The sequence below is a fragment of the Anabrus simplex genome, chromosome 4 (assembly GCF_040414725.1).
Source record: "Anabrus simplex isolate iqAnaSimp1 chromosome 4, ASM4041472v1, whole genome shotgun sequence".
Taxonomy (NCBI): Eukaryota; Metazoa; Arthropoda; class Insecta; order Orthoptera; family Tettigoniidae; genus Anabrus; species Anabrus simplex.
The window spans coordinates 300,416,102-300,443,679 of NC_090268.1; the positions used below are offsets into that span (position 1 = coordinate 300,416,102).

Genomic DNA, 27,578 nt, shown 5'->3' on the forward strand with positions numbered 1-27,578 from the left:
GAATGTAACACCACTCTATAATCCTAATCACTTGCTTGCCATAGCCTGTTTCGCACTTACTGTTGTTAATTTGTGATTTGGTAAACCAGGAAAGCGTCAAACTATTAATGTACGCTGATGATATGGTCTTAACATCAACGTCGGAGAAGGAACTACAGGAATCATTCAATCAAATAGTAGGTTGGGTAAATAAAAATGAGCTCAAACTGAATGTACAAAAAACAGTTTCCATGACGTTTAGAAGAGGGGGGCCTCATGGAACCTTCTTTTTTGGAGACCAAGAACTCAAGTCCGTAAAACATTTTTTTTTACTTGGGTGTAATTTTTCAAACTCAAGGTAATGTTTTTACCCTCCATTTCATGGACCGTCTAAATGCATCTATGAAAGCAATATCTGACATTAAACATCTGAGAAACTTGTCTTTAGGAACATCCATAAAACTCTTTCATCTAAAAATCAGTCCTATAGCAACATATGGCTTGGAAAACATTAGGGAACATTTGAGTATGAAACAGCTAGAAAAAATCGAGAAGTTGAAGGCAATTTACTTGAAACAGGCTCTGTGCCTTTCCAAATACTCTCCTTCCCGGCTCGTGTATGAGCTATCCAGAGAGGAATTTTATGTGGAGGAGCTAAGGTTACAGTTGTTACTTCCAGCAACAACACCCTATATACATCTGCTTCGAGACCTACGATCGAAGAAAGCCGACATCTGGGAAGATTTCTACTCTACCGATGCCATGCTAAATCGCGAGTTGGTTCAAAGTGGATATGAAATGCGGCACTTGCTGACAAGGTTCTCCGTTCATGGGTTCCATTATAAACTGTGTAATATAAAGCATTATCATGAACCAGGTTTGAACTGTGTATGTTCAAGATGTGGTGCACACTGTACTAGGGACCATGTTTTAAGTTGTAAACAGCGATCGGAATCACTGGTGAAATTTTGTAACGAAGATTAACGTATATTAATTCTTTGCACATTGTGCGCATTAAACAAATTATGTTAATTTGTGAAATTTGAAGCCATCTCTTCAGTTTCGACTCGGTCAATTTATAACTGTTAGGTTCTTCAGTCTGATGAAACTAATTTTGAATAAATAATGTATAAACAATCTGAAAAATAAAACATGTGGTAACAGAATTATACCTGAAAAAGAAAAAAAAATCGTCAAAAACAGAATGGCATGTTACGTTCTTGAAAGAACATCATCAGATTCTATCAAATCTACATTAAAAAATATGAATGTACAGGATGGGCAAACGAAACCTGGTGCGGAAAACATTTGTAAGACTGGCGTGGAATTGGCACTTGTTAATGAACAGGAGGAGAACTGCCCATCACAAGCAATGCTGGAAACCGTGATTTCGATGCACCAATCGGTTGTTGTGTTTAGTGACCAGTTGAATGCAACACAACATGGTGTTCACGATAAAACAGCGAGTGTTCGTTGTCGCGTGTTATGCGAAGCACGATTCGTGGAAAACCTGTGCGGAACGGTTGGCGCAAGAGTTCAAGACTGGAAGTGTTTTGGCAAAACCTCCAGCAAATTCTGCAATGCAGAACTTAGTGGCAAAATGTCGTGAAACGGACTCTATGGTGGAAAAAAAAAAAAAAAAAAAAAAAAAAAAAAACCGTAATTATCCGAAGACAGTTCGAACAGTAGACCGACGATATCTTAACGCCGTTTATCTGTGGAAGTGGGAAATAAGAGATCGTCGTGTCGAAACATTACCAAAAAGGACCTGCATCAGTGTCCTTATCAATTTACTGTTATGCAAGTGTTAAAGTGTCCACACGAATCTTCGCGTGTTGAGTTCTGCCGGTGGTTTCTGAATGAAGTGAGTCAGGACTTATGGATCCTCAGTTTTTCATTTCTTCAGATGAGGCCATTTCCAGCATCTTGTGTGATGTTCATTAACAAGGATCAAACCCACGTCAGTCCCATTATAAATATTTTCAGGGCCAGTTTTATTTTCCCCACTCGGTATAAACATTTATTTTTGTTTATATTTATACATTTCTAAACATATAAGAGTTTGATTTAATAGAATCTGAGTATGTTCTTTCAAGAACGAAACATATCATTCTATTTTTAATTAAGGTGTTTCTTTTTTCAGGTATAACTAGCAGTTTTCCCGCTGGCTCCCCGCGCAATGTACTTAGTGTGGTGGTGTTCCTTAGTATCCTCACGGATGTATTTGCAAAGTTTCGAATTAATGAAATAAAGCACATGATCTTCTGTGGTAATAGAATGTACTATTATGTCAACAAAACACTTGAAAATACATCACACAAACAAATTGAATTAAACGTTCCTTGGAACAACACTACGCGCCGAACTGGTAAAACGTCCTTCGAAAATCTTCGTCATGGAGACAAATGTACTCCTAACTTTTCTCAGAATCAACCCATTTAAGTAGTTATTACCTCAAAAGAAAGCGCTTGATCCACTGAGTGTTTTTAGACCAAAACGAACTGCATACCTCAATTAGAACGATGGATCTGATTGCTTCAATGAGAAAAAATGTTGAAGAAATGAGACGTCAAATTGAATGTGCACTCATAACTTTCCTTAGAATCAACCAATTTGAATACTTAAAAGCTGAAATGAAAGAGCTTGATACACTGAGTGTTCTTAGGCCAAAACGAACTCCGTACCTCAATTAGAACCAAAAATATGATTTCTTCAAAGAGACAAAAAATTGAAAAATCAAATAATTTGAGGAAGGCGGAAATTAAATGATTTATAGTATCTGATGGCAAATCTGTGCACGAATACTTTTCAGTTTAAAAAATTGAAGGAAATCGACCGGATAGAATGGCCGGACTGACCGACTTCAGTTTTCATAAAAAAATCAATATATAGGCTCATTCTGTTACCATACGTTTTCTTTTTCAAAGAGTTTATAAATGTATTTATTCAAAATTAGCTTTGGCACACTGAAGAACCTAGCAGTTATAAATTTACTGTTGATTTCACATGCGTTTCAACCTTCCTTCATGGTATTGCAATGTTAAAAAATGCGAGGGTAGGCCTATATGATTGCCCAACGACATGGCATAGCGTCGGTAACTACTCTGCTATACATAGGCTCTAGTGATCAAAGAAGGCGAAGCAGTGGGGCTGAATAATGATCAGATTTTTTTTTTCAACGAAAAGACTTCTCTGTAAGTCTCTCTCTCTCTCTCACTCGTATGTTGCAAAGTTTGGGCTGGGAAGACTTGGGAGAAAGGAGACGAGCTACTCGACTAAGTCGTATGTTTCGAGCTGTCAGTGGAGAGATGGCGTGGGAGGGTGTCAGTAGACGAATAAATTTGGGTGGTGTCTTTAAAAGTAGGAAAGATCACAATATGAAGATAAAGTTGGAATTCAAGAGGACGAATTGGGGCAAATATTCGTTTATAGGACGGGGAGTTAGGGATTGGAATAACTTACCAAGGGAAATGTTCAATAAATTTCCAATTTCTTTGCAATCATTTAAAAAAAAGGCTAGGTAAACAACAGAAGGAATCTGCCACCTGGGCGACTGCCCTAAATGCAGATCAGTAGTGATTGATTGATTGATTGATTGATTGATTGTATTTTTCTGTTACGATTCTCGACCCACTGCATTTAAACGTATGTTAACATCCTCATCTCTATCCTATTCCATCCTCCAAAATGAGAGCAACACTCAGGGATAAATAGCACCAATCCGCCACTACTGACAACATACTGATTTAGTTCACTGTACAGAATACAAGCGTGAGAAGACCTCTACAGAACGTTTGTACTTTCTTCTTTTAAATTTTCTCGTCTCAGAACACAAACAAAACTCGAAAAAAAAAATTAAATATTTTTCTTCGTGCATTTTTCGTGATGTAGATAAACTAATTTCAGGGCAATGATGAAAGGGGAAAGTTTCACTTATTGAAATACGCTTACTTTTCACAAATATTGTAGGATATTCGAAAAACTAGGAGCCTCCGTGGCTCAGACGGCAGCGCGTCGGCCTCTCACCGCTGGATACTGTGGTCAAATCCCGGTCCCTCCATGTGAGATTTGTGCTGGACAAAGCGGAGGCGGGACAGGTTTTTTCTCCGGGTACTCCGGGTTTCCCTGTCATCTTTCATTCCAGCAACACTGTCCATAGCATTTATCAGTCATTAATAATCACCTTGGGGGTGGCGATCCCATTGAAATAATAGCCTATATATGGTTCATTCATTACATCCCTGACCCGGTCAAAGACTGGATAACAGATTATAGGTTTTTCCATTCCAAAAACTACGGAGGACGAATCCAACGATTTCAATAGGAAATATTTTCGAGATTCCTGTATTGCTGTTCTTACACACAGTTACAAACGCTAGTACCGAGTGTAATACATTTCCCAAGAATTCATGAACAATTTCAAAACTGAAGCTGGAGTAGTCGATATGCACAAGCTTTTATTTTTTAATCATAACGCTATCACCTGAATGACTTCTTGTGTTTTCCAACGTAATTTAAGTAGAAACGCTACGCATCAGTAGGACCAAAGTAATTTTCATTTGTTTTTTAACAATATGTGATGCTACCACGCAAACACGGGCGGAGAAAGTGTCTTTCCTCTCCAGAAGAAGGTAAGAGAGTTATTACGGTACAAATAGATTTATTCCGGTACAAATAGGACTAGGGAAATTCAGTGACTAGTCAATTTTAACCACAGGGACGGTCGTTACTACGAATATAAATTATGAACAAATGATTGCCAAATTTGCGACTGATAGATATAAATAATTGTAATTTTCTATTATTGCTGATATCGCTGCAGAACCAGTTTCTATAAATTTTACAGACTGTATTTTACTACAAATGTTTTATATGTATTTATCCTCGAGTTTGTATTTATCGTTGGTAAAATTTCAATCAATACTTCAGAACTTCGTAACTGTGAGCCAACAATAATGGAATTCTGGTGCCTCTTAGATCCTTTTGGAAAAAAAGGTCTGCGTGTGAAATCAGTAGTCGAAGAAATGTGTTTAGTAGAAAATAATGGGTTGCCTAGTATTAGAACAGCATATTTAAAATATTGGTTCCGGCGATATAGTGGTGGAAATGCTACCCCTGAATACAAACCTCGCTCAGGATGAACTTCAGTTCTAGAAAATGATGGTCAGCGCACCATGCTCGACGAACAGCCACATACCAACATCCACGTACTGCTGGAAGGAATTTGTTTCCATAGCCAAAGTTGCCAGGAATCTCCACCAACCGAGGTAGTCTACGAGTAGATCCTTATCAAGAGACCGTAGTTCAGGTAAAGTTATCTCAAAAATTCACAAGATAATATGTTCTATAACGTGCAAAGACACGCTATGGAAAATGATTCTTTCTGGCTACCCTTGAGAAACAGTGCATATCTCGTGGTAAAGAACATGAGTCAGAAGTTCGTCAAGGTAGTGTCGGGCAAAATGTATTATCAGTGATATAATTTCGCAAATAATCACTTAATTTGTTTCAAATGACTCTCTCAGCATTGGGCCGTCGACCCATGTGGATCTTTTGCCCCTACTGGCACCATATTGTATGAACATACATGTAATGGGAATGGCGGAAGTGTGGAATGTTGTGTGTGAGGAAAGGGATTAAAGACGTCACAAACACCCAGTTCACAGGCCAGGGATATTAATCAATACAATTAAGAAACTCTGACCCGGCCGGGAATCGAGCCCGGCGCCACCGGGTGACAGGCGGACGCGTTGCCCCCCTACACCGCCGGGCCGGACACATTCTCAGCATACGCCATGGTCTATTATGAGCAAATGGATCGGGTTTATGAAATTATGAAACTCAAGCAAGACAATTCCTTAGCATATCGAACATCACTAATACAATATAAAATCCGGTAATTAGATGGAACAGAACCGTAACCTCATCCAGCATACTGTTCCGATATTGCACCTTCTGGAATGTTCCTTTCAAGGAAAACTGATTGACTGATACCAGAAACCCACGTGCAGACTTACTTCCCTCCAATCCAAAGATTAATATTAGGCCTACTATCAAATTCGGATGCTGGAAGACAGATGAATGAAAGTAATGGTGAAAATGATGGCCTTAGCTTTAATGAACTTTTGTTTAGTCGTCAATCTGACAAGTACTAGTTATAAGAGAGACTTTCAGACAAACTAGCAATTATGTTATAAGAGATTAAATAATAAAGAATTTTAACGTTTCCTTAAATTAATTCGCTACCATATCTACAGAAAACCATTGGATTAATTGTGGCTCTGCAGTCTCTTATTCAGCCCCTGTCGGTGGTATACCTTATGGGCTAAGGCTGAGCGTGCTAACAGCACCGATACGGCACAAGAAACAATCAGATCGGCGTAAACTTTTAAATCAACGTCTTCAGTCTCATGATAGTGCAGTAATAGGGAACATGCATGATCCGGGGTTTTAATTAAAAATATGCTAATCTGATTCAAAATTGCATGCAGAATTCAAAAATGTGATCAGAATGTACAAATAATAACTCCAAACATGATAAAAATCTACGAAAATGTCACGTCACGCAAGTACGCGATCTCATTGGCCTGACGTCATCGTACAGGTTGACTGAATTAGCTGACGAAATAACACATAGTGTGCTGTGAGAAGCAGGATACACTTCGCGTATTTCTACTTTACGTTAGTGTCTAGTATGGTTAAATTCGAGGTTTATACATTGGATAATAATCTGAGTGGTATATTTTAGACTTCAAATGAATCCTGCGCAGACAGTGAGGCAGAAACTTATAAATGGTGTAGAGTCCCGATGTGCAATAGCACATCGCATACCATACCAAACAAATTGTTTATAAACGTTCCAAAGACGCTAAAACTAGGGAGAAATCGATTTTGGCGAGGTGGAGAAATGCTGGTGATATATCGGAAAAGTCTACAGTTTATTTTTTTGAAGATTTTAACGTAAGATGAATTTGTTTGAATTTTGAAATCACTTTTCCATGTCAGCTGTTCTAGTGGTAAAACTTTAAATTTTAATGTATGATGCTTTATTTAAATGCTTCAATTACATCTTGGAATATGAAAGTAATAAACAGTGCATTAAATAATGCTGATTATTAAAGTATTCTCCAAACCTAACCTATGTTTTGGGTGATCCATGTCAAGATAATAAATCAAAGGGGATGAACCATTTGGACAGCTCTAATTCTACCAATATATCTTGGCATGGGGCAGTTATGTATGTCTTTATTGAAGAGCTTAATTGGTAAAGAAATTTAGGCTATATCAAAATACTCTATAATGTAACAAAGAATAGGCGTGTACATCATGAAAGGAAACAACGTGAATTTAACAAATGTATAACTCTACACAAAACCAATGCTTGTCTGTTGGGGTCTTATAAGTTAACAATGCTCAATTATAATAATTATCATAATATTAATGAAATAAATAACATAATTGCACACAGGTGAAAATAGTGATGTAGGTGTTTAAAATATTATCCAACTTAGCCTAAGTTTTAGGTTATACAAGCCAAGTCAATAAACCGAAGGGTAAAAATACCGCGCGAGTTGGCCGTGCGGTTAGGAGCGCGCAGCTGTGAGCTGGCATCCAGGAGATAGTGGGTTTTGAACCCCACTGCTGGCAGCCCTGAAGATGGTTTTCCGTGGTTTCCCATTTTCACACCAGGCAAATGCTGAGGCTGTACCTAAGGCCACGGCCGCTTTGTTCCCATTCCTAGGCCTTTCCTGTCCCATCGTCGCTATAAGACCTATATGCGACGGTGTGACGTAAAGCAAACAGCAAAAAAAAAAAAAAAAAATGTAAAAGTCACAGCACCCAAAGACATTCCTGTATTGAGCGACTAAAATGTCACCAGGACACTTTTCTTTCCTGATATGCTCAGCTTGTTAAAAGCCAAATGTAATTAATGTTACTGGCTTCACGCCCCGCTAACTACTTCTACGATTTTCGGAGACGCCGATGTGCAGGAATTTAGTCCTGCAGGAGTTATTTTTCGTGCCAGTAAATCTACCGACACGAGGCTGACGTATTTGAGCACCTTCAACTAGCACCGGACGGAACCAGGATCGAACCTGCCAAGTTGGGGTCAGAAGGCCAGCACCTCAACAGTCTGAACCACTCAGCCCGACTTGTGAAAACTAGATGAAGTCATATTTATCTTTATCATGTTTAACTTTTTCCCTCCACAAAGATATTTAATTCTTTCATGGGCCCCGGAAGTGGGTAGGCCAGTTGTCCCAACCATAAATATATATTTTTTTGGGAATGATAGATTATAGCCCTATAGTACTATGATCTTTCTTTCTTTCCTTCTTTCTTTCTTTCTTTCTTTCTTTCTTAATCAGTTTATCCTTCAGGGTTCGTTTTCTCTCGGACTCAGCGAGGGATTTCACCTCTACCACTTCAAGGGCAGTGTCCTGGAACGTGAGACTTTGAGTATGGTGATGAAACTGGTGAGGAGGGCCATTACCTCGCCCAGGCGGCCTCACCTGTTATGCTCAACAGGGGGCCTTGTTGGAGGATGGGAGGATCGGAAGGGATAGACAAGGAAGAGGGAAGGAAACGGCCGTGGCCTTAGGTGCCTGGAGGAGAAGTAGGAAAATACGAAAAACCACTTCGAGGATGGCTGAGGTGGGATTCGAAACCCTTCTACTCAGTTGACCTCCCGAGGCTGAGTAGACCCCGTTCCAGCCCTCGTACTATTTGTTTTCAACTTTTATGGCAGAGCCGGGAATCGAAACCGGGCCTCCGGGAGTGGCACACATTAACCACTACACCACAGAAGCGGACTAGTACTATAATGCTACCTATATGTTTATGTTAGTGCTGAAATCCGATTTCTTACTTTACTAATGCTGAAAGCCCGAAAATGTAATGTTATTCTTTAATAGGGGAATTAGTCTAGAAGGAAATGTTGAAATTGATGTGATATCTATCCAGGTTCGTTGTTATCCTAATACTATGGGTTACAGTACATTGCACGTATATAAAAGACGCCACTTACAAACTTGCTTGTTATCCGCGAATTTCTGCGGCCACAAAAGTCACTATTTTTCAAGAATGATGACATTTACACATGATAGATTGTCTGATTGTGCTGTTTTGAACCTTTCTTCTGTCATTTTGAAGTTATTCGCGATCATGAATAATAAACAATCGGCTTTTAGCAACGGCTGATGCACAACGGCTGGTAGAGCTCCATGCGGTACTGGATCGTGACGTCACAGCGCGCCGCTTACGTCAGAGGCCGTTTCACTCGCCTTGCGGAAAGGCACTATTAAATATTTTTTTAATGGTAGAAAACAAGGCAACATACCACAATGTAATACGTTTACGTACTATTTCATTGGTGTACTTTTCAAAAAAAATATTTTTGAAAATGATGCATGTTCCCAATTGTAGACTCGTGCACAATGGAGTCGGGTAATGGTTTATATCCAGATAAGGCAGCGTGTTTATTAACGTGGGAAGAAGCAAATGGTGCCGCACGCGATACGCCGCTTCGTTTATTGCCGTAGTTCAATCCATCAAGCAGCGTATGCAAGACACATTACCCACCACAATAAAGAATAATTGCTGGCAAGAATTTGTGCTTCCATAGCCTTGCTTACATTAAGACAAAACGTGCATATGTATACGAAAAGGTAAGGTGATATAGGACGTTCTAAAACAAACATTCTTGGACTCACTTTTATTCTGCAATGGCAGAACCCATATATATGTTAAATATATATATATATAGAATAGAATATTCCTATAAAGCACGCAGAACAAATCAGGTTCTCTAAAGAAGAACTCCGGCTCAATGGCTGAATAATCACCATCTTGATTTTCAGGCCTTGGGTTTGTTTCCCGGCTGGGTCTTAGGATTTTGATCGTAAATGGTTAATTCAGTTAATTCATTAGGTTTGGGAACCGAGTGTTTATGCTATCCCCAACATTCCTGTATCTCGCACACCACATATAATACAATCCACCACAAATATAGGCCTATAAAATTTCTCAGACGCCGCCTACTTTCATATGAGAATCTGCCTTACATGGGCAGCACCCGGCTTCAACAGTCACACGAATAATAATAATAATAATAATAATAATAATAATAATAATAATAATAATAAATAATATTAATATTATAATAATATATGGTGCCGCACGCGATACGCCGCTTCGTTTATTGCCGTAGTTAATATTAATATTAATATTAATATTAATATTATAATAATATATAATTATATTATTATTATTATTATTATTATAGAAAAACGTGTTTATATTTGCAGATCAAAAATACAGAGGCACAGCAATTAGAGTCGATCAAAAAAAATGAGCGTATGTCAATATGTAAGTTCTACGAAGTTCTATGTTTCTCAGAAACAACTGAACCTATAGATATGTTTGTTGTGGGCTTCCAAAGGGTTCGAATCTACATGGAAGGCAGTGAAATACGGTACCCTTCTATCGTATGTCTATATAAATTCTGTATGGTTTCTGCCACCAAGTCCAACGATAGAAACATTAAGCTCAAACATGGTTATACAGTACTAAAAAAAACCTTTCTGTAACATTTTACTGTTTCGTGAATACACAATATTAAATAATCCCCGTCTCAATGTTCAATTTATTTAAGAAATATGGTCAGCTAATTAATAGCACCCGGTCAAGAAAGCCATGCAATACGGCTGAGGATGTCGTGATACTGACCAGCTGGTATTCCAATATCTGCAGGTCGTATCGCTGGGCAGTAGTAGTCTTGGCCGGTCAAAGACTTGAATGATTCGTTAAATTTATGGCGAAACTAGCAAGGACATGCAAATAACGTTGACGCGACTGAACATAACTGATCGAAAAATGAACCTAAACCCACCGCGTTACGAGTGCACAGTAAGTTAATCACAATGGAAATTATGATCTTAATTACTGGCTTACAGAACTATGTAACTGGCCGGATTTTGATGAATCTAAGATAAATATTTTCCTCCAGTCTCCGTGGCACATGCGACAGCGCGCCGGACTCTCACCGCTGGGTTCAGCGGTTCAAATCCTCTTGTGAGATTTGTGCTGGACAAAGCGGAGGTGAGACAGGCTATTCTCCGGGTAATCCGATTTCCCCTGTAATCTTTCATTCCAGCAACACCCCTAAAACCATATCTTCCGTCAGTCCTTAACCATTGCCCCAGAGGAGTGCGACAGGCTTCGGCAGCCGGCACAATTCCTATCCTCGCCTCTAGATGGGGGCTTCATTCATTTCATTCCTGAACCGGTCGAATGACTGGGAAGAGGCTGTGGATTTTCATTTTCAATATTTTCCTCCATGTTCAAAGACTGAGCAAATTAAGCAGGTAAGCAATATTTCATTTATTTCCGCTTCCTATCGGGAATGCATGATTTGCTCAATGGCGTATCTATTGGCTTCCCACCCAGAAGGCCGAGGCTCTAATCCCGGTCGATCCTGGGTTGAGATTTTCATCTCAAAAATTACTTGGCACCTGGAAGCGTCCAGCCTTAAATCCCCGGCCAAAAACAAAATGGGTCTGGGTGGGTCCAGCGACCTAAGAAGTAACTGGGATAAGCTGACGAATATTCGGTTTTCATCCTTTCCCACTTAATCCGAGCTTTTGCAGCATCAACCCAGACTGCAATTAATCGCATTATTGTGCAGGTCTTACACAGTGTGTTTCTATTTGTTTGCGTTACTGTGGTTGGCCACTAGGTACGAGGCCTACAATTTTAAGGTGATAAAGTGGAACCAAACCGCGCAGTGTGAAGTGTGATTTCTAGCTACGCCTCTCCAAGTAAAACAACGGTTTTAAAACGTTCCACACACGCGTGTAATGTCGAGAAATTATCTATAGAAACACATTAAGATATTAAATGGAATATATGGTTGAATGTTTTCATATAAATTATTCAAATTGTTAAACATTGTCAGCAGCATTATTTTTTATCTCCTCCCGAAAGATTAAATTAAGAGACATTTCAAAATGTTTTATGTAATTGTTGAGTCACATAAAGGGACAATTTACTCGAACACTTAATTAGCGCGATTGTGCCATTACCTTTCCAGAACATGTATATGGCAAAAGACCTTTTTTTAAAAGTATTCTGTCTTTTCCAGAACTTGTGGTCATTTTAAAACTGTACTTCTAAGTTTATCAACAAAAAAGTTTTCAGGTGGGGAAAGGGCTACATGTTCCGTTTTGTTCCCCCTAATGTGAACATAAACAACAACAGCCATCCTATACTGAAGAGTGAAGACGGACAGAAGCTCAAGTCCCTCAAATTATGCAGCTATTAAAACATCACACAACAATAAGGTTCACTGCACACGGCACAGCAGTAATTGATAGCTTGTAATAATTCTCCAGAACACAATGCGTTTATCACAGATTTATAATGCTTGAAGATGAATGGGCCACACGAATTAACAATGGAACACTGTTATTAACATAATGAAACAATTATAAAGCTCTTTTCTCAGGTTAAGGACAATACTGCGTCAAAAATAATGAAACAACCATAACGTTCGTCATCAATGAGTGGCCTGCATTCTACACGCACAATATACTTGAATCAGGGGCATAGCCAGAGAGGAGGGATATTTAAAGAAAATAAACAGAAATAGACAGTAAACAATAAAACAAAACATTCAGAGACATAATTGTAAAACCAACAGATCTGATGAATCTAAGAAACCTCGAAAACTGGATTTTAGATTATAAACTGAACATATAATTCGCTGTAAAACTGTTCACCTTGATCGCATTATTCTTGTTCTGTAAGATTTTGTAGTGTACTGCAATCTGAATATCAACATAATTCACTTGTATCAGTGTCATAATAAGTCATGCATGCGCGCACGACACGCGCACCTCATTTATGTTCTATCAGCATTTTGTAACTATACTCCCTCACACACACATCGGCCGATCCTGGCTACGCTACTGACTTGAACCAGCCAATTAAACACAGGCAGATTACGGTAAAAGAGAGAGCTCATAACCCCGCTCATAATCCCTTTAAAAAACCATGAGTGCATGGGTAACCCTACAACAACTTTCGTACCATATCAGCATCACCGGGCGAGTTGGCCGTGCGCGTAGAGGCGTGCGGCTGTGAGCTTGCATCCGGGAGATAGTAGGTTCGAATCCCACTATCGGCAGCCCTGAAAATGGTTTTCCGTGGTTTCCCATTTTCACACCAGGCAAATGCTGGGGCTGTACCTTAATTAAGGCCTTCCAACTCCTAAGCCTTTCCTATCCCATCGTCACCATAAGACCTATCTGTGTCGGAGTGACGTAAAGCCCCTAGCAAAAAAAAAAAATATATATATATATCAGCATCACTTGTAGCAAAACCAAACACAATCATAAGACCTCCAGTTTTAAATGGAATCCGAATAAAATATCCCGCATACATTCGGCCCGCATTGGTGAGAAGCCAGTGACACTGCCACTTGGTTATGCCCCAGGGCGCAAAATTAACATATATACACACAAGTTATCGACTATTATGCTCTTCAACTTTCAGTGTGCAAGTCTCGGTGAATTCACGAACTCTTCAAGAATCCTCTATTTGGAACTCGACCTATGGCTTCGTTTAGTTCCACATTTCCCATCATTAAGAAGAGTCTAGCCATCGTCGCTTTAGTCTCCCTCTACTTCTCTCAACCTTCATTACCGAGCCCATCCTTTTCCATTCACCTCAGAAAACTACCACCGAAGCGGGTTTGTGTGTACAGCTTCACTCTCGTATTTATTCCCAACTCAGCCTTTATCACCTCATTATTCTGAGTACGCTTCTGCCATTGACAGCATCTGTTTGTACCAGCGATCATTTTCGCTAGTTATTTCTAACTTGAGGATGGTTGCTAGGTTGAAGTTCCCCTAAAAACAATAATGACCGCCACCACTCCTGTACAACAAAGTTGGTCTGAAAACAGACCAATGTAAAGGTAGTTTCGTGCGGGAGCAAACTTCTTTCTTACAAGAACACAGTTGATCACAACCGCAAGCTCACGGCATTAGCTTTGCTGTACCTCGATTCAATTTCACCTACTATACTGCACTACCAACCTAGGAGAACACAGTCCCAAATACTTGAAATGATCAGCTGGTTCCAAGATTGTATGCTCGACCTGAGATTCAATCCTCTCAGGTATCTTCCTTACTGGCATCACTTTAGTCTTGAAAAACGCTAATTTTCATATTTTCCTCTAAGCAGTTATATACACAGTGTTATGGTGTCTGTACATGTATACTGAGTCCAGAACCAACATTTACGAGCTCCAGTACTTACATTAGTCTATTATGACTTATTACTGGTCCCTCAGTTTCATCTTTGGCTATAACAAACACGACTACGCAATCCGCCCTTCCCACTTCATCGGTCACATCTACTCAAATATGTTGGTTCCTCCCTTCTTCCACGTTAAAAAGGTATTTAAAAAGAGAATTCTGTAATTAACAGCGCACATTTAAAATTTAAAATTTTGTAAGACGCAATAGTAACTTCTTTTCTGGCTCCCCCACCCTAAATTTCTGCAGCAGGCACTAATGTGCATTAAGCTCAGTTTTACGCCTGGATGGTCTTCCAAAAACAAACCCTAAATGAAGATGTGTATTATGGCGATCACAGCCACCGAGCCCACGGGTTAGATGATTTAACCAAATGCGGCACAACTCACCGGCCTGGCCGGGAATCGAATTCAGGGCCTTATAAACCGAAGGCCATAACGTGGACCACCCATTAAGAGCGCCAGATACTTAATATAAATGAGTAGAAGGCTAAAATTTTTATCATCTCCGTTTTCATTCGTCGTATGAAAGACGTTAAAGACCTGATATTATTTTTATTAGGTTAACTTTGTACAATTTTTCGCCGAGACTAACATTACCTGACATGTCTGAGAATCCATCTTTAGACGATCCTCTAACCTCGTCTGTCATGGAGCCAATGGCGCTACATTCTTAATGGATCTTGGCCTACCAAGCGACCGCGTAGTCAGCGCGACGAATTCTATCAGGTGTTATTCCTGGCTATCTAGACCGGGGCCTCTATCTCACCCTCAGTTAGCTCCTCAATTGTTCTCACTTAGGCTGAGTGGATCTCGAACCAGACTTCAGATGCAGGTAATAATCAATGACTTGGCCCGGAATCGAACATAGGACGTCCGGGTAAAAGGCAGGTTCGCTACCCCTAGACAACAGGGCCAGCCTATTTAAATACAACACACATGTTTTAATACAGAGCAAACTTCAGTCAAATTGCTGGTTATTCCTTGTGTCGTGTCTGGGCGAGTGGATGATGCAACAGCTGCCTGAACCAGATAGTTTGCCCAGTGACGTTATGGTCTCAACTAGTCTGCGATAAGCTTCCGTACAACTTACAGCGTGATTGCTTCTTATACAGCAGTGATTGATCGGTTTAGTGCGTTTCATGGCTTCTGAACTAAGTGTTGGACAGCGTATTTTCATGTTCTGTAGATTTTAAAATGCAATTCAGACCGAAATTTTGAAAATTCATGAGGCTAAATTTTAGAGAATGAACCCGAACATCACCACATGCTACAACGCTTGTCTACAGGCTGAGGGAGAGAATTTTCAACACTTTCAGTAATGGGGTAAATTTTACTGTGTTTCTGTTTTCAACATGATTATCATCTATTTATCATAGTTTTCAACGGACGTACGGGAACAGCGTGACAGTGACCACGCTTTCGTTTGCAGACACGCGGCATGCAGGAAGGACGGAAACCCTTCCGGGACTCATCCTGTACCTCAAATACTAGCTTTTTGTACTTTATCTCGTTATCCTCTGAATGAAAGCATTTGGAGAAGAGCAGTTTTACACCCGGACATGGCCATGAGGTCGCGTACTGCTGTGCTTTGTGCCGACTCGCTGAACCTATTGTTATTGTGTCATCTGCCTTGAACTTTCACGCTTGCACTGTATGCGTTCTGGTGGCATATCTCTAACTTCAGATTACGTTCCTCGCAAATTCATGTAAATTCAATTTGATACAACACAGTACTTAGGGGCCGAACTGCCGCCCTCTCCCCCCTCCACTTCCGCCTTCGTATTTTAGAATCTGGCGTGAACAAGATCATTTTGAAAGCACTGACAAGGCTGGCTCAAGACACACTTATAACACATTATACTGAATTAGCAAACTGCACTACTTATGAATGGCGGTAACTTACGTTAAGTTTGTTGTTGGTAACGAGAAGAGAGAGATCATCCTCAGGATTAAGTCGGGACAGCCGCTTTTTCCAGTCCGTGGTGCCACTCTTCTGCAGAGCAGCCATTCTGCATATGGAACAAACGATAATACACTCATGTAATTTCTTGCAGATGTGACAAAACTTTGAAGACAAAAAACAAATCAGTGGTAAACACGACTGCTTCCTGATTACACTGTTAGGTCTCTTTTATAAAATACCTTGTCTTGGTCATCAAATTTGTAAACATACGAGAATGAAACGTATTTGCTGTATAATATTTGCAGTCTATATTCGTATGTCTGTCTGTAATTAAAGGCTATACAGCATAGCTTGACAATCTTTGTACGTAGGTGGATCAAAAGGTTAGTTGCACTAACGCGCCGCAGCAGCGCGTTGTGTGTCGCAAACGTGGGCACAGCGGAGAAAGGGACAGACACTGTCCACACGTCTGTTAGGCAGGTCGCTGTGGTGTCTCGTCTAGTATTGTGTGAATAGCGGCCAAATGCAATGGCGCGTCAATTGGACGTTCACTCCAAATATGAAGTGCGTGCGACAATCAGATTTCTATGGGCCAAAAGGAAGAATTGCACGGACATTCATCGTGAAATCAGTGCTGTGTATGGGGAACGGGCCATTTCCCGGCGAGGTATCGTAAAGTGGTGTCAGCAATTCGAAGCCGGATACACGGATATCACGGACAACCATCGCGAAGGCAGGCCCGCAACGTCCAGGACCCGTACAGAGGTGAACAGTGTGAATGCGATCATTAGACAGAACCGGCGCATTAAACTGAGAGAAATCGCGACGCAGCTGAACATGTCGTATGGCAGTGTGTTCACCATTGTTCACGAGGACCTTGGATATCGTAAGCTGTGTCAAAGATGGGTCCCACGTCTTCTCACCGATAAGCACAAGGGATAACGTTTCCAAACCTCCCTGGCATTTTTGCAACGCTATGCCGCAGACGGCAACGGGTTTCTGCGGCGAATCGTCACAGGGGACGAAACGTGGGTCCACCACTTCACCCCCGAAACGAAGCGAACATCAATGGAATGGGTGCAATCCTCATTACCACAACGAAAGGAGGCCAAGGTTCAACCTTAAGCCGGTAAGGTCATGGCGACAGTGCTCTTTGACATGGAGGGTTTGCTGCACGTGTAATTCATGCCGAAAGGAACGACGATCAACGCGGCGTCGTATTGTCAAATGTTGCACCAGTTGCGTAAAGCGATTAAAGAGAAGCGTCGGGGGAAATTGAGCGCCGGTGTGATTTTGTTGCACGATAACGCAACACCTCACAAGGCCCGCCAAACGAGAGAACTGCCGCAGCGTTTCAAGTGGGAGGTCTGGCAACATCCACCCTACAGTCCCGACCTAGCGCCATGTGACTTTCATCTGTTCGTTAAGCTCAAAACGGAGCTCGGTGGTCGAGGTTTCCAGACCGATGAGGAGGTGAAGGCCGCTGTCTCCGAGTGGTTGCAGAACGCTGGAGGAAATTTCTATGCGTCCGGCATCGACAAGTTGGTTGTGCGTTCGCAGAAATGTTTGGAGTCTCTTGGAAACTATGTGGAAAAGTGATGTTACAGTGTATGTCGTTATAGTCGTGTTGCTGTTGTATAGGTGGTGTAATAAATGGCCATAACTGGGAAGTGCAACTTATTTTCTGATCTGCTCTCGTACAGTTCTCGGTGGATAAACTGTATACACCTGAATATTCTTCCGTCGCTCCCACATGTATAGTAGCCAATTTGCTTCGTGCATGACATGAGCACCTATTGCCCATGCATTCCACCTCATCAGCTCCTCAGTACATGTTGAGCAGTTACATAGACATAAAAAGACAATAACCACATATGATCACTATTTTCAGGAAAAAATTCAAATGTTCTGCTACCTTTTCTCTGCAAGAACGTCTTGAACGTAACCCTTTGGTTCAGCCCGTAAGATTTCAAATATACTGGCACAGCAGGACTGTATATACCATTATTATGTATGGTGCATTGATAAGTGAGATACCAAGTGGCTGGGAAAATATGTGGATCACGACTTAAGGAGTGAATGAGAATGAGAATTACAATGCTTAGCCACTCAGATGTCAGACTCTACTTGTTCAATCTGCAACCCGTTAGCAGCCTGTTTGTTTCTCTCCTAGGGACGTAGTGAACTACTTACTCTACGTAAGGCTATATTAACACAGACACGAGCGACAATAATTTGTCGTTGATACTTCTATTCAAATTGAGAATATCTCCCAAGTGGCATCGTTTGACTGAATATTCTTATAAAATATTTGTTTCTTAATTAAGAAAGTACAGGACGTAAATAAATGTTATATAAAATGAATGACAGAAATAAATAACGACTTCGTAAATATCTGTACAAATCTTGTCACTAAAGAGAGCATCTCCTACTCTCCGGCTGTATAAACAAATCGTAGTAAAAACCGTTAGTTTTGTGTAAAACCAAGACTGTTTAAAATATCAAATGAAAATAAATACTTAAAAAGTTGATATTTTGGGTTAATTTACAGTCATTATAGTTTAAGATGAAATGCAGAGAAGGTCTTAGCTTAAGTTCATTTGTATCAAATACTAATGTAGGCCAATATCCTGAGGCACTTCTGAGAACTAGTAAAAAGTTAGCTTCGGATTGTTTTCCCTCCCCAGATAGAGCCTACTTTTAAAATCCCACTAAAATTGATGTAAAAATAGTTTGTCCTCTCCATATGATAAGTATGACAGGCACATTCTCAAGCCTAATCGTATCAGTCTTCGCGGCTGTATTTATCAATACCTTTGCGTTTCTAATCCTACTGCTAACATTTGTCAAGAGGAAATATTCGCTATCGTTCAAGTCCACAAACTCTCCTTTTAATTTTAAATGAATCAGTAATGAACTGCAATCTGTGCCAAATGGGAAGCATTTTGGACTCTAAAGGCTACTCAGAATTGATTCACCAAGCACCCGCAATGATGTCGCGTTATCCCACCCAGTCAATACGCTGCGTTCCGAAAAATTTTGCGCCAGGCCAAAATATTTTACTTCATAAAAACGACCACAAAGTTAACAGCTTCCCTTTTGACACTAATAATAAGTGACCAACGAATGTCTCCTACCACTTGTCTCTCAAAGTCTATGATGAAACTAATACGTCTAAGACGTACCATCCCTCACAATATTTATAACGTACTCACCCACATCTCAGAATATTATCTAAGATGAAACCAAACTGATCATAATGCACTCACTTATCTCTCACAATATCTATACCGGTAATGTACCCATCTGTCCCTCACAATATTTATGATGTACCCACCTATAACTAATAATGCCTGTAATATACCCACCTGCAATTAACAATACTATACATAAAATGTGGCCACCTGTAACTCTACAACGCACTCACCTGTCTCTGATGCTGGCCCCGCTCATGGTGTCGGTATCCAGCTCCTTGCCCAGAGGCTGAGTACTGCTCCTTTGCAGTCCTCTCAGGGGTTCTTCATCTTGACGGCCGCTCGTGCCACATGCAGGCACAGAGGAGTGGCTCTGGCTCTTCACCAGGTGCGGGGGAGGGGGCTGGCCCGACAGGTGCGCCCTACACAACAGAAAAGATTAAATGTTAAACTCTCCTTAATCGATAGAACACTCAAGGTACAAAATTATATAGTCACGTATTAATTACGAGAAAAAGCAAAGTTGCAGTAATCCAGGGAGTGTTAATTCTCTCTTTCATTTTTTCCTCTCATTGTTTAACGTCGCACTAACACATCCAAGGTTTTCGGCGACGGAAGGATGGAAAAATGTTAGGATTTTAAAGGTAGTGGGCGTGGCCTATACGCCCGCATTTGCCTGGTGCGAAGATGGGAAACTGTCATCAGAGCTCAGAGCTACTGGTGGTGGGATTCGAACCCACTGTCTCCCAAATGCAAGCTCACAGCTGCGCGACTCCAACCGCACGGCCAACACTCTCGGTCTCTATTTCTTCTTAAACACCTATAATTTATTTCTAACCAAAATAAACTGAAGGCTACGTTACTTGATGATTGTTACACATCTCTTTCTGAAAATTTAATGCTATAATTCTTACATACTCTATCCCCATCATATTCGATACACGAGACACTAATGAAGAATAATATGTTCTGCTTCAATGAAAAGATTTGCGAATATAGCTCAGAACAGCTAGGTTTCACCTCTTTCCCTATTCACTACCCACGGTCCACCCTATAACAGTTTTAGGATAAATCTGCATGCACTATAAACGTCACCTTCATTTCACCTTATACTGGATCTATCATCAATGAGTCTGGCTCCATGGCTAAGTGGTTAGCGTGCTGGCCTTTGGTCACAGGAGTCTCGAGTTCGATTCCAGGCAGGGTCGGGAATTTTAACCATCATTGGTTAATTCTGCTGGCTCGGGGCTATGTGTAAGTGTCGTCTTCATCATCATTTCATCCTCATCGCGACGCGCAGGTCGCCTACAGGAGTCAAATCAAAAGACCTGCACCTGGCGAGCCGAACATGTCGTCGGACACTCCCGGCACTAAAAGCCGTACGCCATTTCATTTCATCAATGAACTTCAGAAAGGAGATATGAAAGCTCGATGAGTTCCATTATCATTGCAATGATCGATATGGGATACGAAGATCAGGTACGGTCGTCTACGTTCTATGAATGCAACCTCTATTTCACTGCAGCGGGAAGACCACATGAAAAGTGGAAATATTTCACATACAGTGAAGTACGTCGTAACACGAATTTGTTAAGGGGGGAATCGATCCTCTAACACAAGTTCACACGTAAATTCCAATTTAAAAATTGTCTAGTGATCTATCAGCATCTAACTCTCCCATACCAGCATGCAGATGAGTGTAGATAGTGGCAAGTACTCTGAATTACTAGGTTCAATCCGAAGTATTTCAAATGCAGGCTATACGGATTAAAAGCAAAGTGATACATACAAATCGCCATATATCTCTCTCTCTGAGCTGTAATAATTTGAATGTACTGTATAACTGTTAGGGGAGGTGTTCTGGTACTTCAAATAGCATATTATCTCAGCATTTTTTTAAGGGTGGCTCTCCAAAACAGAGGACATTACGCTCAGAATTGTCACCAATATTTGACGTAGCCCAGCATAGAACCGTTTACTGTTGTCTAACCGCGTACATTTCTTATTTATCTTTAATCCCGGTTGTTGACTAAAACGTGTATGTGTGTATGTATGCACAACGAATGTCATCCTCAGAATCACCCATCAGGTCTCCCTATCGCATAACCAATCACTTGTTGGATTGTTGTTTAAAGGGGCGTAACATCTAGGAATCGGCCCATAACCAATCTCGCCTGATGGTGTACTGTATAGTTGAAGATAATATAATATTGTATAGATTTACGATACCGGCCCTGGAGGACAGGAAGTCGATCGGTAAGTTAGATAGTTTGAAAAATTATGCAAACAGGTCTGGTGATATCGATATGTACAACTGTTGGGACAGGTGTTCTAGTACTTCAAATAACATACTATCTCAGCATTTTCTAAGGGTAGCTGTCCAAAACAGAGGAAATTACGCATGAAAATTTTACGGCTATCACGACATTCCTAATACGACTTTGAACGATGTTCCCACAGTCCCGCTGAAAACTTCCGGTATGTCGAGAAGGGTCCTGACGTCACGCATGAAGACCACCACGGTAGACTGAATAAACAAGGGTAGCTAATAGAAGTTCACTTGAACTATAAGAGGTTTCAAAGACTACTTCAATAGTTTGTCAATGTTAGGACTGACCTGAGGTGGTTTTGATTGTTGTGGAAAGCAGAAAAGTTAATGGATTATCGGCAGACAATTCGACTCCTGTCGTACAATTTACAAAGAAGCGTAACAGATTTAAATGCCCGGAGTACGATATCAAACTTAAAAGGGGACTTTACTTTTCTTACATTTCAGATAATGTAACTTGATTACTGTCGCTTATAAAGCTAATATCAAGGTCACTAGGTGTATTGTCTTCGAATAGTATGAGATTGTCTCCGGCAGAAAAATTGGCCAACTCGAGGGGTGCTTTATCTTTCCTGCCTACATACATGCGAAAGTCTTCTATTCACATCTTTAACATAAGGCGATCAGAAGAACGTCACTACACGCTAGCTATAGCTGTGTAACTTATAACTCGTTGTCTCAGATCGTACTCAGGTAGCCACTCCGATTCCCAAACGACAGTACTGCATAACGCAACTAAGAACCAATATCCTTAGCTGGCAGTCCATTATTAAAGGTATTACATGGTCCTTCAAAATGTGCGCCGGTTCTGAATCCCGCGATGTTTTTCTTTCTCGGTAGTCGACATTGTTGCGTATCGTTTCGGTATCCATAAACATTCCGACTGTTGCTTCAGTCTGAAGTTTTCGCATTTCTTCATTGTGTGTCCTAGCCACGGAGCAGTTTACTACTGCGCAACGTGTGCTAATTGTGAAAACGTTTTATCACAACGGAGAAAGTTATGCAGCAAATGTCAGACGTCTTCACGCGATTCTAGGGCGTAATGAAGTACCGAATTAATCAACAGTTCGTAGATTTATGGTAAAGTTCAATGAAACGGGTTCAGCATTGAACATTAAAACAATTGAGTTGATACCTAAGCGGTTTTCCTCATCGGCTCATCTTGCGTAATGGTGACCAACAATGGCCACCAAGGTCATGTGACTTGACCTGCGATGTTCAATCAGTCACTAATGATCTGCATTTAGGGCAGTCGCCCAGGTGACAGATTCCCTATCTGTTGTTTTCCTAGCCTTTTCTTAAATGATTTTAAAGAAACTGGAAATTGATTGAACATCTCCCTTGGCAACATCCGCGCGTTAAAGGAAGAAATTCGACGAGTTGTTGGCTAAATCCAAGTGGAATCTTGTCAGGCAGTCATAGCGAATTACACGGACAGAGTTATTGCATTTTCGATACCTGGAATTGGAACGTGTGTGATGAATATGTCTATATAATTTGTTAATGTGTTTTGACAAAATAAACTTCATAATTTGATATAACGAAACTGGCGCGCTTTTTGAAGGACCCCATGAAAGTGTAAATTATTCGCATCTGGTAACATGACAATGAAATTCAAGATAAGTACCTCGCCTCCAAATCATTAGGATCACAAGTGGTATAACTGAAAAACATCCTTCGGGCATTCTATTTATATTCATTTTCACGCGGAAATATGAGTTAGAGCTTCAGGTACAACTTTTTCTAACAACTCCTAGTTCTTGGATGCCATCTGTAGAGTGCATGGGAAACTATCACGGCAGGTAAGTCTTACGCCGATATCTCGCCCTGGGACCTTGGACCATACGTGATGAGAAGGAAAAATCGACGATCATCTGCTTTGGAAAATAAAAATAAAAATCACGCAAAAACTGGTGCCGCATATTTTCGTATTTGTTACATTTGCACAAAAATTTCAAAACAATGGTAGTAATTATTATTATTATTATTATTATTATTATTATTATTATCATCGTCGCATCAAAAGCATAAATATATAAACAAAACAATTCTGAAATACCGGCACGTTAAACATTGCTAAGGCTACAAAAAATCTTGGGGATAATATTTGCAACCAATAAGAGTATCAGTAGGCTACATTATATTTCCAAAGTTTTTGATTTTTTTCTGTGACCTTCCAACAGTTAAAATTTATATGATACTTGACCAAACTCAATGAAATCAGGCCACATATATCCTATTAGATGTAAGAAATCAGAAAATATTCGGGAGATAGTGGATTCGAACCCCAATGTCGGCAACCCTGAAGATGGTTTTTCCCATTTTTACACCAGGCAAATGCTGGGGCTGTACCTTAATTAAGGCCACGGCCGCTTCCTTCCCACTCCTAGCCCTTTCCTGTCCCTCCGTCCCCATAAGACCTTTCTGTGTCGGAGCGACGTAAAGCAACTTGCAAAAAAAAAAAAAAAAAAAAAAAAAAAAAAAATCAGAAAAAGCAATACAGAGGTCTAGTGGCACAATTGTACGTTCTAGATGACATTCCATTATTTATTTATGTGGTTCTAAACTTTTGACCGGTATTGTAGTCGGTTGTTTGTCGGCCTATGTAGGGTTTTCCTACATAAAAATATTCCTTAGTAAGTTGACCTCAGATTTCTAATGGGCAGCTTCAAGAGCACTAAATGCTTCAAAGTCACTCAAGAGTGTGGGAGTTCTATCTATCTATCTATCTATCTATCTATCTATCTATCTATCTATCTATCTATCTATCTATCTATCTATCTACTATCCATGTACACTGTGATAGTACATATATCACACCCCCGAATTATATGTAGAAGTTAGAGATATTATTGTCAGTATTCGATTTATTATTATTATTATTATTATCAGTATTTCATTTGTATGTTTTGTCATTTATATTGGTAAGCTGGAAGATATCCACATATGTAGGTATGAGTAATTTGTTTTGCACGAGTGGGAAAACATTGCTGTAATAACTCTGGTAATTTGAATGAGTCATCTGGCTACCCCAGTGTCTGTTGTGATGTACTTGTGTCAGGAAATTCCATTACTCGTGTATATATCCCAGCCTGATGAGATAAGCTTGTTGTTGTACCAGGAAAGTTTGGTGATTCATGAAAACTCCCCAGAGTTTGTTATTGTCTTGGGAGGAAGAAGTAGTTCAGGGCTTGGTCTTGATTTGAGATCACTCATGATTGGCTGGCAAGCACCAATCCAGACGTCTCATCTGAGAGGAGGGGGATGTTGATGTCTATAAAGGTTGGTCATACGGCGGCAACCAGAGGATTGTATGAGAGATTGTATGAGAAACATTGTAAGGGTGATTGTAAAGGTGAAGGTAAAGGAACGAGAAGGAAGATAACTACAACTACAACTGACGGACTGTACGGGAAGGAAGTGGTGCTGAGACACGGTACTGGATTGACATGGCTGCAATGGACTGGACTTCAAACGTTCGTGGAGCGTAGTCGTGTTATGTTTGTGGAAAGTGGCTGATTGTGGAGAGTGCTTGCGCATTAAGTATTGTAGCACTTGTGGCGGCCTAGCATTATATGTTGGTGAAAGCTATCTCAGACTTTCCATAAATTTATGTTGAGGATCGACAGACGTGTGTATATATCTTTACAACAAGTGTTAAAATATGTGAACACAGTAGTACAAGGTACAGTATCTGTGTGATGTGATAACTGCCGATTATGAGAATCGGTAAGTCGAATTGATATAGACTGTGAAGGGTATTTATCTTCATACATGTACATTGTTCATCGGACTATTTACAAATGGTAACCTAGTTCTCGTTTTCGTTTTCCCACGGTTTTCATTATTGTTGTGTTGTAAATATGGAGTCTTCCAGCAATATTTTATGTGTGTATTATATGTATAATGTTGTATGTTGATGAGGTGCTCATGCACGGAATTTGTTCAGAATATAGTTAGCTATTTTAGAATCAGTGTTATTGATAAACCTAGGTGCAGTTCCTACCTAATTAGTCGTTTTCAGGAGGTTAGGTAAGGCCTGCAGCAGATGTACCAGTACGCAGCATTATGTACACGCCCTGGGATATAAAGTCTATCATGCTCTTATCTAAATTCGAGGGATCCATTCTGGTGAACTCTGGCGCCCATACTACGGACATTTCGGTTAATTATGCTTAATAATTTTATTAAGTTTTTGAGTAATTTTATTTACATATTTTATTCATGATTTTATTTATTTATTATATTTATTTATCAGTAGTCATCAACTTATTACAACACTTCACAGGGTGTGGTGGCATGTGGTTGCAGAGTTTTCGCCATGCTCTTCTATCCTGCGCTAGATGCGTCGCTTGATGTAGTGACCTCCCAACCAACTCCATCATCTGGTCAATCCACATTACTGGAGCACTTCGCTGGGTCCTCGTTCCTTGCACTTTGCCCTCTACGATTAGTTTTTCTATAGCTCCAGTGCTCCTTAATATGTGGCCAAAGTATCTCAAATAGGCCTGACTAACCTTCTTCATGAGGCTGTCCTTGATCTTGAGCTCTTCTACGACAGAAGCGTTCGTCCGGTGAATTAAATTTACAACTTCCATTATATTTTTAATTAATCCTTTTAAAACTAATTAGAAATTTGAAATTCTAAACAACAGTAGTAGTAATTATTCTCGTATCAGATGTATACGTACACACAGTTAAAACAATTCTGAAATACCGGTACATTAAACATTGGTTACACAGTATAAGTCAAAATATGTACCTATTGTTCTTTTAACGCTTTAAATCGGGATTATTTCAAAGATATGCGCTTGGTATCATTATTTTCCTAATTTACTCAGTTTCTTATTGTAAACAAGCGGCTGCCGGACAATCGGACGAAACTATCCTTACATCAGTTTGTTTCCAGACCGATTTTACTGTACGGTGGTGAAAGCTGGGTGGACTAAGGATATCTTATAAGTTAAAAGCAACAGACATGGAAGTAGCGAGAACGATCGCTGGTACAAACAGTTGGGAAGATCGGCAGGGGGTACTCAAAATACGAAGATAAAGACTAAGAGACTAAGTTTGGAATAAACTAGATGGATAAAGCTCTACGTATCAACCAGCTTCGATGGTGGGGTTATGTGAGGCGAATGAAGGAGGATAGAGAGGGTACGTAGAAGAATAATGGGGTTGGCCTTTGAGGTTAAGAGAAGCAGAGGGAGACAAGGCGACGATGGTTAGACTCAGTCTTTAATTATTTAATTATAACTAAACGGCGGGCATATTCCGCTATATTTTGTTACAAGATATTGACCCAAAAATATAATTTTTGCGATATTATTTACAAAAAAATCTTGCAACAGTTTAAAATGAGATGCTGTCTTCATTTCTTGCTCAATCATACCTTACCTAATGGACAAACAGAGCTGAAATTTTATATGGATTGCCACAGATATTAAGTTCAAACACAAGCTTATTCCAACTTTTCTAAATGGCGACCATTAATATGTAGGTATTTACTGAATTTGCAATTGTTTAATCCTCTAAAAAGCACAATCATAGACAAATGGTTAGTCCTATAACCAATGGAAAGCCCAGCGTGTATGTTCTGAATTCAGTTTCCTACACACACACACACACACACACACACACACACACACACACACACACACACACACACACACACACACACACACAATACCATTATTATTTTGTTTGTAATTCTAATGGTTCTCCAGGAATTTCGGCTTTGGTGTATTAAACCATGCCTTCCAGAGCACCCGCCAACCAAGCGCTGTTCGGCTGGATATTTGGTCGTACCAATTCAGACTGGACAGCATGTGCGAAGTTTGCTGCTTAGAA

At 40.1% G+C, this 27,578-nt stretch overlaps 1 protein-coding gene across 1 annotated transcript in view; it reads right to left on the minus strand.

Annotated features, from left to right (window-relative positions):
* Nucleotides 1-27,578, minus strand: part of Svil (Supervillin) — a 356,712-nt gene that overhangs the window by 143,770 nt on the left and 185,364 nt on the right. Inside the window, exons 2-3 of the mRNA XM_068227397.1 lie at nucleotides 19,633-19,821; nucleotides 16,206-16,311 (exon numbers count right to left, since the gene is read on the minus strand). Of these exons, the coding sequence (XP_068083498.1) occupies nucleotides 16,206-16,311; nucleotides 19,633-19,821 (295 nt within the window). The remainder of the gene's footprint in view (nucleotides 1-16,205; nucleotides 16,312-19,632; nucleotides 19,822-27,578) is intronic.